The sequence below is a fragment of the Hippopotamus amphibius genome, chromosome 8 (genome assembly GCF_030028045.1).
Source record: "Hippopotamus amphibius kiboko isolate mHipAmp2 chromosome 8, mHipAmp2.hap2, whole genome shotgun sequence".
NCBI lineage: Eukaryota > Metazoa > Chordata > Mammalia > Artiodactyla > Hippopotamidae > Hippopotamus > Hippopotamus amphibius.
Genome location: NC_080193.1, coordinates 8,805,593 through 8,818,517, shown reverse-complemented (window position 1 = coordinate 8,818,517; position 12,925 = coordinate 8,805,593). Strand labels below are relative to the sequence as shown.

The following is a 12,925-nucleotide window of genomic DNA, read 5'->3' as shown; positions in this document are numbered from 1 at the left end:
GTTTTCCAGCACCGATGCTGTGGCTATTCCAGGTTAGATCGTTCTTGGCTATGGTGGCTGTTCTGTGCTTTGTAGGATATTGAGCTACGTCCTTGGCCTCCACCCACTAGATGCCAGGAGCACCTCTCCCTTCCCAAGTTGTGGAAACCAAAAATATCTCCAGATATTGCTGGATATCCCCAGGTTTAAATCCCCCCCGATTGCGAACCACTGTATTAGAGATTAGGATTTCACATTTGGTTTTGATTGAAGATAGGGTTCCGCTGCCCTAATTTGGAAACCACTAGATTAGAAGATTTTTAATTTTCTACTTTCGGTCCCAAAGAGCCTAAATACTCCTTGAAACTCTATGCAAAGTTCTGCGTGCATGGGTATATGTGCGTGCTTCCATTTTTCTTGGAGAGACAGTTCATGGTTTCCCTGAGATTTATAGGCTGATGTGACACGCCCCCCTTCGCAGTCTGATGCTTGGCCCTGTGAGGTTTTGAGCCCCTCTTTGTTCTTTCTTCTGCCCTACCCCCAAATCTTCTTCCTCCATCGCCATCATGAAAGGGTCTCAGGCCATTTCTCCTCCAGCACAGTCTGTCCTGGGGAAGAAGCTGTCCCTTTGCCTCTATCGGCTGGGAGGGGTGGTAGTGACAGAGAATAGGAAGGACTTTCCAGAAAATCACTGAGCTGTGGAGTAAGAGATTATTGCTTGGCAGTTGCCATGGGAACCTATACACCAACCCTGCCGCTAAGAACCCAGTTTTCTGGAGCACTAGCTCCTGGCCTTGTCTCTACCTCCTCTTCGCCCCGTGGGCCCTCAGCCCCAGAAAGGCTAATCCTTTCCACGACTTTGTTTTCTTCCCTCATTTCCTGCTGCACCAATCTTCTCTGTGTGGACTTGCCAGGGCCACCCCTTCCTTCTTGGCTCTGGGCTCATTTCTCCCCCAAGGACACGGCATCATGGTGAAACATATGGAGTTTGAAGCTAGACTGCCTGACATCAAAGCCCAGATCCATCATTTTCCAGCTGTGTGACACTGGGCAAATTAGATAACCTCTCTGAACCTGGATTTCCCTCACTGTAAAGTGGGGAGACTAAGCGTCCCCGTCTCCCAGAGTTCTGGTGATGAGTCGGTGACGTTATACACACGAAGCTCCTAGCACAGTGTCCAGCGTACAATCAGTACTCAATAAATATTAGCTACTCTCATCACGGTGAAGAGTGTCTCACGCCCCTGTCTTCTTGGCCATTGTCTGAGCAGGTGGATTCTACCATCTACTCACCCCAAAGTCTTTGATGGCTGAGAGGCTGGTGGATGGTGTTAAATGTAATTGCTATATTTATTCTTTCAGTGGGTCAACAATTGCTCATCACCTAATCTGGGCCAGGAAGCACGTGGAAATCCAAAGGCGAGGACAAGGTTCCTACCCTAACAGAGCTCACGCCCTGAGCGCTGAGAGAGACACATGCACCGGATTACTGAAGAGCTGACAACAATGGCCACGTCCAGACTTTTGATCCACCAGGTGAGAGGAAGAGCTGAACTTGGTCTCTGTGATCAGGGGAGGCTGCCTGGAGGAGGAAGGCTTTCCAGGCAGCACGAATAAAGACATGGAAGACACTAGAAATAGTACGTGTGTGCCTGTGTGCTTGGGTAGTGGTGTGCTGGTAAATACGTAACAACTGGCTCTCAAAACAAAACCCAAACCACTCACCTGATTTGTAGCAGTTGCCGGTTTCCATGGTGTAAATATTCTCACCATGGCCGATTTCAAGCTACTGAAGTCACATCACTGAATGTAAATTTGAGAAGAGATGTGCAGAATGGGCTTTTGAGAGCTAGTATAAGTGGGCTGCACCACACCGTCGGCTTTAGGGGCTCAGGCTGGGGGTGAGAGAATAGAAAAACAATCAACTCAGTATTACTGGAGAGAACATTCAGGGCAGCTGAGGGCCTGCTTTGGCTGACGACTTGTGGTTTTTCTCCGAATATCCCTTAATAGTCCCTGATTCACTCATTCAAAAAATCAACAAGCATTTCCGTAGCACCTGCTGTGTGCCAGTCGCTGTGCTGTTCTAGGCATACATATGTAGATCGGGATGCGTGAAAAGCCACGGATGCAGGGAGGAAAGCAACAATCCTTTGAACACTTCTACCGTAGCGGCGCCTAGATCGGTGCCAGTAATTATCAACGAGGCAATTATAAGTACAACTTTGCCTCCCAGCAAGCCCACCAGATCCTTCCCATCCACACCTGGACTCCATCTTCTGGGAAACGTGGTCCAGAAGGTCTGGGATGAGGCATGGGCATTCCACGTTTTGGAAGCCCCGGGAACTCTGACTATGGTTTGGGTGCCTAACTCAGGTCTTGAAAGAGAATCTGTCCTCTACGTTGCCCGCCCCCGTCCTCCCATTCCCAACATTAGGACACACACACGTCTTGTCCCCTCTAAGATGGACCCTCTCTCTCACTTCTGGCGGACTGTTCATTCCCCGTAATTGTTTAGCAAATGACTCCAGAATACACAAAAATCACTTTGTTGCGACACATTCCATTCTATAATGACTGTTCATTTCAATTAGCTGTCAGGGGCCTGAAATAGAGATGCACGGTCCTGTTCGGATAAATCACCACCTTGGTTTGAAAGTGGATTTAAAGCAGCTGGGGTGTGTGTGTGGGGGGGGCGGGGGCGGGGGCGGGGTGGACGGAGGGGATAAATATTTCATCATTTCTTCCCTCCTTGGTGTTCTGCCAGTTTGTTCTCATTTCCATGCGTCTCCCTCTGCATGCCGGCAGATTGCAGACTGTAAATTTGAGGGGAAATAGTAAACGTGCAAACATGATAAATAAACATGTTGCTTTTGCGGGGACGGATATTATTATCATCCAGATTTACAGCTCTCCTCGGCTGCACGCTGTATTGCATTTGGGGAAAAGCGGAGCGAGGCTTTCGTGTTACATTGATCAACCTTCTGCCCTTCACCCCTGTCACCCCCTCTGAGTCATTTAAATATCAACCTCGACCGGGGACACAATCTTTCTCCCTGGGAGTGAATGCGTCTTGACAGGTGTTTTCTTTGGGGACAGTTATTTATAGCTGCAAAGCTATCATCCTGTAGGGTGCTTTTGTTTCCTTCCTCCCCCTTTCTCATTTCTCCAAAATTGAACATATTTTTGTTTTCCCAGTAGGAAAAAGTGCCAAATCAGTGATTTAAATTTCTCTCTTCCTCTGTTTTCTCTCTCTCCCTGTCTCCTCCTCTGCCTCTCTGTCTCTTTATATTCTACCCTCCTCTCTCTTCCATCTTCAGGACAGGCTCTGGATCCTCCCCAGGTTTGAATCCAAGTGTCACCACCAACTTTTGTGCCACACCATCAAATAGCATCCCTGAGCCTCTCACCACCCTTGGGGCTGTGCGTCTACTCCCAAGATTATTGTTGCCAATTTATAGGGGGAGTCGAGTGAGATATTTCTGTGTCTGTTTCCACCTTCCCTCCACCCAACTAGATGGTGAACTCTTAGGGACAGGGAGCTATGTCAGCGTACTCCCCCCCACCCCCAACCTGCTCCTCTGCCCCAGGTTCTCCATCTAAGTCAAAGGACCTCCTTCTGGAGATGCACAGACAGAATCTCAGTGCCCCTGTGCCTTCTTGGCCACCTCCCTCTCCCCGAATCCAGTCTGTCACCAAGTCCTGTGGACTCCTTCCGCAGCTGTCTCCACTCTCTCTGCCTCTCTCTGACCCCATAGCCCCTCCACCTCTCATATTTTTGAACGTCCCCAAGGTGTCAGGCACTGAGCTGGTCTCTGATCACTGTCCCTTCCCAGGCGGACCAATACAGCAGCGTCTATACCGAATTCCCTGTCTCCAGGCTTGCCCCCCACCCTCTCAGTACTTACTGTAATAGCTAAGGGACAGGGCAGTGGAGCGCGTGCCTGCAGATTCTGTTGCTAAGGAAACCACTTCCTTGGTTACCGGCCTGGGTAGCATTTGTCTCACTGTGTCTGGATCCCACTGAGTCGCCCCCACTCTCCAGGAAGATGAGGGGGAGGAGGCGGGAGAGGACAACAGGGGCGGAGAAGAAGGGAGAGAGGGAGCAAGAGACAGAGAGACAGAGATGGAGAGAGAGAGAGATGCTTGCACAAAGAGAAGCAGAAATCAAGAAAAAGACAACGATGAGAGAGAGAGAGATTCGGGGATGGGGGGAGGGAGAGAGAGAGAGGAGAAAGACAAGAAAGAAAAGAGGTTTAATGAGCAGCTGGAGGAAATAAACGAGACCACAAAGAGGGAAATGAAGAGCAGGAGGAAGTGTCAAGAAAAACAGTGAGGGGGGTGGGGATGGGGAGAAAACAAGACAATGTAAGAGACGGGGAAGGGAAGAAAGCCTCTAGGAGGAGCTGGGTCCCTGAAGGATCTTGCCCCCGCCATCCCTTTTGCCTCCCCATCCTTTGCTCCTGCCCACATGGTCTACCAGGAATATGTTTGCAGCAGCCTCCGGGGTTCCTGGAGAAATGAGGAGGAAATCCCAGCTGTCAGCAGATGCTGGACCCTGCGCGTCCTCCTTGAGTCCTGGAGTCACCATGCACTGGAGGTGACAGCAGGATGAGAGCCCGGGTGACCCAGCTGGCAGGCCAGGCATGTCCCCTGCCCTGGGGACCACGGGAATGCAAAGCTCTCCTTCCTCCTCAGGTGCCCAGGTTTGGGTGGGACTCTACGGCGAGGGGACACAGACACATCAGACATGGGGCGGTCATCACGCCAGCCTGGGGGATGCAGTCTCACCATACAGAGGGGCAGCTGAACACAGAGGCAGAGACAATTTCACACACCAAGACACACAGTTCTTCACAGGCAGTTAGAGGTGCACAGACACAAAAGCAATGATGCACCCAGAACATTCTCTCTCTCTCTCTCACACACACACACACCAGAAAAATATCCCATTTGTGACCTCACCTTACACGACTCTCTATCAGGTGGCAGAATTATCAACAAAACTTGCTTTTAATGATGGTGTTGACCTGAGGAATCTTCAGACAGAGGCTGGTGACCAGCAAAGAACTGGCCCAGGTCTTGGACCCAAAGTCTCCCAGAGAGAGCTGACCTCTAAGAGGGGAGGCCAAGCCCCCTAACTGCTTCGTGAAAGAAGACTAGAAATTTGCCCGGGGGAAAGAAACACGGTACAAAATACATTCAGAGCCCCCTGGCTGGGCCCTGGGGTGGCCCGAGTCCTACAGATGAGGGGCTCGGGGAAGAGAACCACAGGTCCGATCCCCCGCCCTTCTCTTTGCATGGCCAGGTTCCAAGGGGTGGAATGTATTAGTCCTATTCCTCTTAGAAAAATATATCTTTTTATACTCGCCTTCTCCACGGTCTCTCGGCCATTTGGGAATGAGCATTGACCTGCACCCAAGGCTTCCGAGTGGGCTGCTCCAGACAGAATAGCAAAGAGCTGTGACCTATGGCTTTTACAACTACATGGTGGGGGGAGGGGCGAAGGTGCAGGTGCGCAGGTGTGGGCTGGATGCAAAAATCACTGGTACCCAAGATGGGGGGAGAGATGGGATCCTGGATCTCAATGCTTTCTAACATAGATGATCAGTGACTCGGGTCCTTGAGAATCCTTTGGTTTGATGCCTCAGCATCAAAAGAGCAGCGTTTGTATGGACGTGAAGAACCATCCCATTCACCCCCTTCCTCAGAGGGCCCCCAAGGGAAGCTGGCCCCATTGGACTATGACCAAAGGGAGGTTGATGGTCTGGGAAGGTGCTGGGGGTCTCTTTCGGTCACGGTCCCACCTGATTGGGAGCACTCCTGTTCTCTCCCCTGGATAGCAAAGGACCCATTAGTAGGGGTCAGGAGGGCAGTGTCAGATCCATGTGCTGGACCCCACAGTGGAGAGATGTGTCACTGAGGCTCTCATTCTCAGGCAGATTCTGCCCGTGGCGTGTGGCTGTCCTGGTGAGATAATGGTTAGTGCCTGAGGACCCTGGCAGCGGGTCCCCTCCTGGATGCAGCAGGGGAGGAGAGGGCAGAATTCCAGCCCTTGGGTTGCACAGGCAACTGGACTGTTTCTCGGGAGAACTGTGACCTGGGGGTGGGCTCGGGATGCCGGTGACCCCACACGGTGGCCCCAGTGAACCTACTCTGAGCACCACTGCTTCCCTGACCCACCCAGAGTGTCGGAAACCTAAGGCCACAGAGAAACTCCCCAGCAATTTTTCTCCAAACAGAAGTGGCCCAGATAAACCCTGGCGCCAGTGCTTCCTGGGTGGGGAAGAGACGGGGAGGACGTTGAGTGCTCAGCCCGGCACAGAGGTGAGTCTGGGGCCACTTTTTTTCCACGTCATTCTCTTCAGCTCTTGCACCAGGGTCCTCAGCACCTGCAGGGGGGCACCTGTGTCTCCGGGACACGCAGGAGCCCTCCTTCCCACAGGCGGAGCCCAGAGCGGTGGGGGCAGGGACGTGGGGGGCAGAGAAGGGTCCGCGTGGCTGGAACTCCCCAAACCAGTCGCCCCCTCTATCTCTGGGGAGGGGTGTGAGTAGGTGGGGGTGCCCACACGTTCTCTTCCCTGGAGCCTCCTTCGTCATGCAGGAAACTCACTGAAGGCCAAGAGCAACCAAGGAGGCTGTCCCCAGACCGAAGAGAGGACTGAAGGGTGGGGGTCCCCAGGGCCTGCTTGGTCTGGACTCCCAGTGCCCCCGCCCGCCTCTGACCCATCATCTGGGGTAGTAGTCATCAGGAACGCCCGTGAGGTTCCTCCCTTTGAGGGCCGCGTCCACCGTCTTGATGTAGGCAGAGATGCTCCTCTGCATGTCCGCCGTGTAGGGGTCGTACTCCAGCTTCCGCAGCCCCGAGCGCTTGAAGTTGCCGTCCTTCTGGCTCTCCACGCACAGCAGCCGGTCTTCCCTGACGGCCACGCCCAGCAGGCCGACCATCCGGCCCAGCTGGACGAAGAGGTCCTGCTTCAGGTCCTCAAAGTGCACCACCAGCACCTTCTTGCCGAACTTGAGCCAGTCCAGCGTGTGAGTGGCCCACCACGGGGCGTAGTTCCTCACGAACTCTGGCCACTCTGTGGACAGAGCAGGGAGGCCCGAGTCAGAGGGAGGCCGCAGGTCAGATGGCGCTGGCAAGTCACAGCGACACCACCACCGTTAACCCCTGAGATCGCCAAACGCGCCTCCCTGCTCCAACGCCAGGGCTGCTGCTTCTGCCTGGAAACCTCCCAGCCTTCCTTCTCTTTGGGGAGAATAATGACATTTGTCTAGTGCTTACTCCACGCCAGGCACAGCCTCATATATACATCTTTGTTACTCTATTTTTATATTTTAAAATATTGGTCTTAATATAAGATGTAATAAATATATTAATATAGCTATTATTTTACTTATTCCCCACAACAACCCGGTGGCACAGACATCATCGTTTTCCTCATTTAACAGAAGGGGGAACTGAGGAACAGAGAGGTTAAATAACTTGCCCAAGGTCACACAGCTAATCACTGGCAGAGCCATGATTTGAAACCCAACAGTCTGGCGTCAAAGTCTAGGCTTTTAAATACCAAGTTATCCTGTGACGAAATAGTTATCCTGTGAAGTAACAGTATCTTCTCACAGGATAGTAACAGGGCCTTTGTACAGAAAAGCAGAAAAAGCATACAAAATTTTTCACACGGTGTCCTGTATCCCGTAGGTGCTCAGTAAACGTTGGCTGTTATTATTGGTGTGATTACTCTGTTCTCAGGTGAGATGTCATCTTCCCCGACTCCCCAGGCTCAGGCAGGTACCTCCTCTGGGCTGAGGGCACAGTTTAAGTTGGATTATCGACATTGTCATTTTAACACCTTTCTATTCTTTCTCTCTTTGCTTTTTATTGACGTATCACACACCATTTCTGTGTGCTGTCTATTCCCTTGCCATGGTGAAAGGACAGGGTGGACTGTCACCAAGATTAGGGGTGTGTGTCTGGGATCCCCTGACTCGAAAGTCAGGCTACAACAGAATGTGGGAAATTCACTGGAGAGCCCTGGAGAAGACCTCAGAGAGACAGCCAGCCAGCCAGCCCCTGGAGCTGTTGAAACTCTGATAAAGGGGAACCCAGGACGGGGTCATGGAGAATGTTGGGAACAGAGAAAGGGACTTGCAGCCTTAATTCTGAGCCGCAGCTGGAGAATCACAGGGCTGGTACTCCGGAACCCTGAAGCCATACCGACTGCTTCTCATGGGGCCAGCACCACCCCGCACCCTCCCAAGCTGGGTTGGGGAGCCCAGCTGGTTCTTAATAACAAAATCCTCATCCTTTTGTTGGATGCTGGATACCCCTTAACTCATTTAATCGTAATGACTACCCTGAAAGGGAGAGACTACTGTTCATTTGTCACCAGTGAGGAAACTGAGACTCAGAGAGGTGAAGTACTTTGCCCAAGGTCACACAGCTGGGAAGCATCGTCCAGACCAGGCCTGCCGGATCCCAGGCCCCCATCATTCCCAGACACCAGCAGCCTCACCCCCACTCCCTCCCACTGCCTTACACCCAGCAGGGGCTTAATACATGGTTGTTGAACTAAATTGAAATTCCCAACCGCCAAGTTGTGAAGTGATAAAGGGCTCCTCTTTCTTTGCAGAGCATATCAGAATCCGTGGTGAGGCCCCTGCTCCCCCAGTGCCTCCCTGGAACACCCCGGCTGCTCAGGAAATATTTATGCTGGTGACAAAGATATTTTTTACCCTTCAAATAGATTATTTACAATGTATCTAGCTAATTGGGACCGTACTGTTATAATGGGTTAAGACCAGATGTATCTGTGTGATTAGAAAAAAACCTAGCCTGTGTATAGCCTGCTTTACTTTTTTTTTTTTTTTCCTTCACTTTTTTTTAAAAAGAACTTCCCCACCCCTGAGTCACCTCACAACACCCCTGGTGATTCGGGACAACTGCCGCTCCCATGGCGGAAGCCCAGACGGATGGAGAAGGCACCCGCTCACCCAGTAACACACAGATCCAGAGGGACTTCCGGGCTTGGCCACTTGTGACCATCTCAAGAGGTTCCTGAAGGGTGGTCCTCAAGAAAAAGGAAGAGCTTGTAAGCATGATGACCTGGGTCCCCCAGATGGTGCCCCCGGCCTTGGATGCAGGTGGGAGAGAGATGACATGGCATCCTTGTTGACTGCAAACCTCCCTGGGGTGGGAATGCGTGTTGCCTGAGCACCTACTGTGCGCCGGGGCTGTGCCGGGCACTTCGCATGCACTGTCTCACGCAGTGCCCACAGCAGCCTGGAGAGTAGGAATTACAAGCCCTATTTTACACAGGGAACAATGGAGGCTCAGAGACGTGAAGCCACCTGCCTAAGGCCACACAGTCGGTGTCCGGGGCAGGATTTGAACCGGCGTCTATCCTAGACTGAGCCTGGTTCCCGCCCTCTTGGCAAACCCTTTAAGAGCACCTGATGTGACCACCTCCAGCACTCTTCTCACCCCAGATCCTAGTCTACAACTGCTCACCTCACCTTCAGATGTCGTCTAAGACATGGAGTCTGCTCACAGATGACTTCGGAGCCAGACTGCCAGGGTTCAAAACCCAGCTCCTCTCCACATTGGCTGTGTGACCTTGGGGACGTCAAGAGGTCTCCTTGAGCCTCAGTTTACCCATCTGCACAATGGCAACCATGCTAAGACCGCCACCCTAGACGCACCGCACAGACGCAATGGAATACAATGTGCAGACCCAGGCACCGGGCCTGGGACACAGGAGGCACCTGACAAATGTCGGCTACGATGATTCTTCACGGTGGGAGCACCGCTGAGATGCCCCACGCGGCCTACCAGATGCTGGCCCCCTCCCTGTCCCCTCCTAGAGCAAAGACGCCACACTTGAAGCTCCCAAATGACTTCACTGGAATGAAGAACAAAAATGAAAAACAAAAGCCCTCAATTAGCTCAGGATTCCCTGGAATTGATGGCTGCCTTCAAACGGGGTAATAAAGGCACGCTACGCCACGGACCACTGGTAATGAGTGCTCGTTCCGCCAGGACTGTCCCCCATGTGGGCCCCGCAGGACATGGGCTGGCCACTCTCTGCTTCATCTTCTTGTCAGCGGGAGGGACCGGGGCCTGATTAATAGCCTAACTGTATTTAATTCCCCACAGAATCATTAAATACGGTCTCTGTTTCATTAAACAGATCCAGGACAATTCACCTTGTGTAATCATATCACATAAAACTTTGCTTTGGACCCACTCCAGGGAGATCGTAAAATTAACGTTATGGAACCAAAAGCTGGGGGTGGGGGGCGGTTTACAGGAGTCCTGACCCAGCGATACCTGGGAGGCGGACACGGGCAGGGTGCCGTGGACATGCTCAGCAGGCGGGTGACCTCTGCTCCTAGGTGGGAGTGACCCTCACATTCTAGGCCGAGGGTGTCCTAAAGCAGCAATTCTCAGAGTTTAAAGCTCACAGGAAGCTTCTGGAAGGAATCTTGTTAAAAAGAGAATTCTGAACCAGTAAGCCTGGGGGCGGGGCCTGAGCCTGGCACTTCTCACTCCCAAGTGGTGCTGAGGCTGCTGGAGCAGGGACCCTGAAGCCAGGCTCTCAAACTCAAGTGCCTACAGGGGTCAGATGTTAATGCAAATGAGAGGACTGGGCGGGGTGGGGACTGTGGGGACGGGGTTCTTTGGGGAAGGCTCTCAGGCAGCGCACTTCAAGACTTGGGTCAGGCCTGGGAGGAAGCACTGGGAGAAGGCCCCTCCCCTCCCAGACTAATGAGGGGCCCTTAGACCCCCAACACGAGATGCATGTCCTGAAACCTCCTCTTTCCCATCCCCTGCAGCCTCTGGGCTCAGCCTGTCCTGACACTCCCCTTATCTTTGGCCTCATTTTGAATAAGGAAGAAGAGGCAAGGTGGCTCCTGGGAATTAGGAAATTGCCTGAAACTGAGACAAGGGCTTATGCCAGGAGAGGGGAATCTCTGAATGTACCAGAAGGTCAGAGACACCCCAAGGTAAGAGAGAGCCTTGGGTTTGGATCTCAGCGCAGTCAACTCCTGGGGGCCTCTGCCACATGACTTGCTCCCTTCCTGGGATGGTTTTCTGTACCAGTGATTGTGACAGCCCTTCTTAACCTCTTCGGGTAATTAGAAGATTTGGGTGAGATAGGTAATTATTGTTAAGTGCCTGGCCCCATATGAGCTTCCCAAGTGAGTTCCCTCCCTTTTTACTTGGGGCAGCAGGATAACTGGGAGGTGGAGAGCTGGGTTCTAGTCCTGCCATTACATGCCCGAGTGACCCTGGCAGGTCCTTATGTCTCTTGGGCCTCCTTTTCCCCATTAATAGAGGATGAATCAGTGGTTCTCAGGCTGCCTGAGAGAATACCAATGTCCAGGCTCCACTCCAGTAATGGTCTGGGGTGCAGCCTGGGTAAAGGGATTTCCCTGCATTCGTCCTGGGATTCGGATGTGCTGCCGGGGCTGAGGACCCTTGGGTTCAGCGATCTCCCAGGTCCTTTCCAGCTTGACAAGCAGAGCATCTGCTCCCGGGACAGGACCCTGCCATCCGCACCTGCAGACTTCTCAGCCTGGCCCCGAATAGCATTCCTTTTTGATTGTTCTAGGAATAAATAATTCAGAGGTCTCTTTACCCGGGGAACAAGGGAACAAATGTCACCAACTGTCTAAGCTTCCACCCCCTCATTGAGAGAGGGGGTGAGGCAGGGGGAGGGACAGACAGGCCCCTTGAGCAAACTGGGGAACCCAAGGCACAGCTGGTCAGGCAGGCCCAAGGGTTTTCATCAATGACACCAGTGCTGAGAGTGTGATTGGCTTATTTAACGCTGTCCTGCCTGCTCTGGTTCTCTCTGGGGAGGGCCTGGAGTGTGGAGCAGCTGGGAGCCAGGGGGAGGGTGTGGAGGAGGGGGAAGTACCCCTGAGGCTAGTGGCTGCAGCAGCCTGGTTCCTCGAGGCTGGATGAGGTCAGGAAGGCTCACGTTTATAGAGCACCTACTGGGCACCAGGGGCTCTGAGCGGCGGGGATCTGTAGCCATTGACATTCTGCGTAATTATCCTAGCTCAGTGGTTAAGGGAATGGGCTCAGGAGCTAGCCTCCCTGGGTTCAAACCCCTGCCCCACCACTTCCTGGAAAAGTGCCTTCACCTCCCGGAACTTAGCTTGCCCCATCCATAACACAGGGTTAGCTGCGGGGGTTTAAAAACACTCATGGAGGTGCCTTTCATGACAGTAATGGAGATATCGGTGATAACTGATATGGGATTTTGAGGAGGTTGGGTCTGACTTCAGAGCTCTCCCCACTGCTGTGGGCCACCGCTCTGTACTGAGACATTCTTCCATTCTGGAATCTGCTTAGCACCAGAGATGAACGTCAAACTCAGATCATCATAACGACGTTTAGTGCTCAGAGACTGACACTGTCACTTCCCAGATATGACCTGGGGCAAGTCATGTAACCTCTCTGAGTCTCCCAATCCAGAGCAGCTGAGAGAGTTCACCGAAATGATGTTCCTAGGAGCTCACAGATGACCTCACTGCCACTCAGCCATGGGCTAGATCCAGAACCCAGGAGAGGGCTCTTGAACATGAGGGTCTACTGAGTGTTTTTAAAGGGTTAAATTCTTAGATTTTATCACCTCCACTTTATAAACAGGACAATCTAAGTTCATGGAGGTGAAGGAGCTTTTCCTGGAAGTGGTAGAGTTGGGATTTGAACCCAGGACGTCTTGCTCCAGAGCCCATGCCCTGAACCACTGTGCCATGAGAACAGCCTGGCTCACAGAGGGTGATGCTGGTGGGGATGGCGGGATGTGTGAAGCATACCTTCTCATCGGTAAGCAGGACCTGGAGCCTCACACACACGCCCTCAAGGACACCCTCCTGGATTCCTGGCCGGAGACAGCACTGACCTCCCGCACTGCCCTCTGCACCCCAGGGC

At 52.6% G+C, this 12,925-nt stretch overlaps 1 protein-coding gene across 1 annotated transcript in view; it reads right to left on the bottom strand.

The window, feature by feature from the left end:
- Nucleotides 1-6,331: 6,331 nt before the first annotated feature.
- WSCD2 (WSC domain containing 2) overlaps nucleotides 6,332-12,925 on the bottom strand; it is a 43,195-nt gene continuing 36,601 nt past the window's right edge. Inside the window, exon 8 of the mRNA XM_057746426.1 lies at nucleotides 6,332-7,061. Within this exon, the coding sequence (XP_057602409.1) occupies nucleotides 6,709-7,061 (353 nt within the window). The 3' untranslated portion in view covers nucleotides 6,332-6,708. The remainder of the gene's footprint in view (nucleotides 7,062-12,925) is intronic.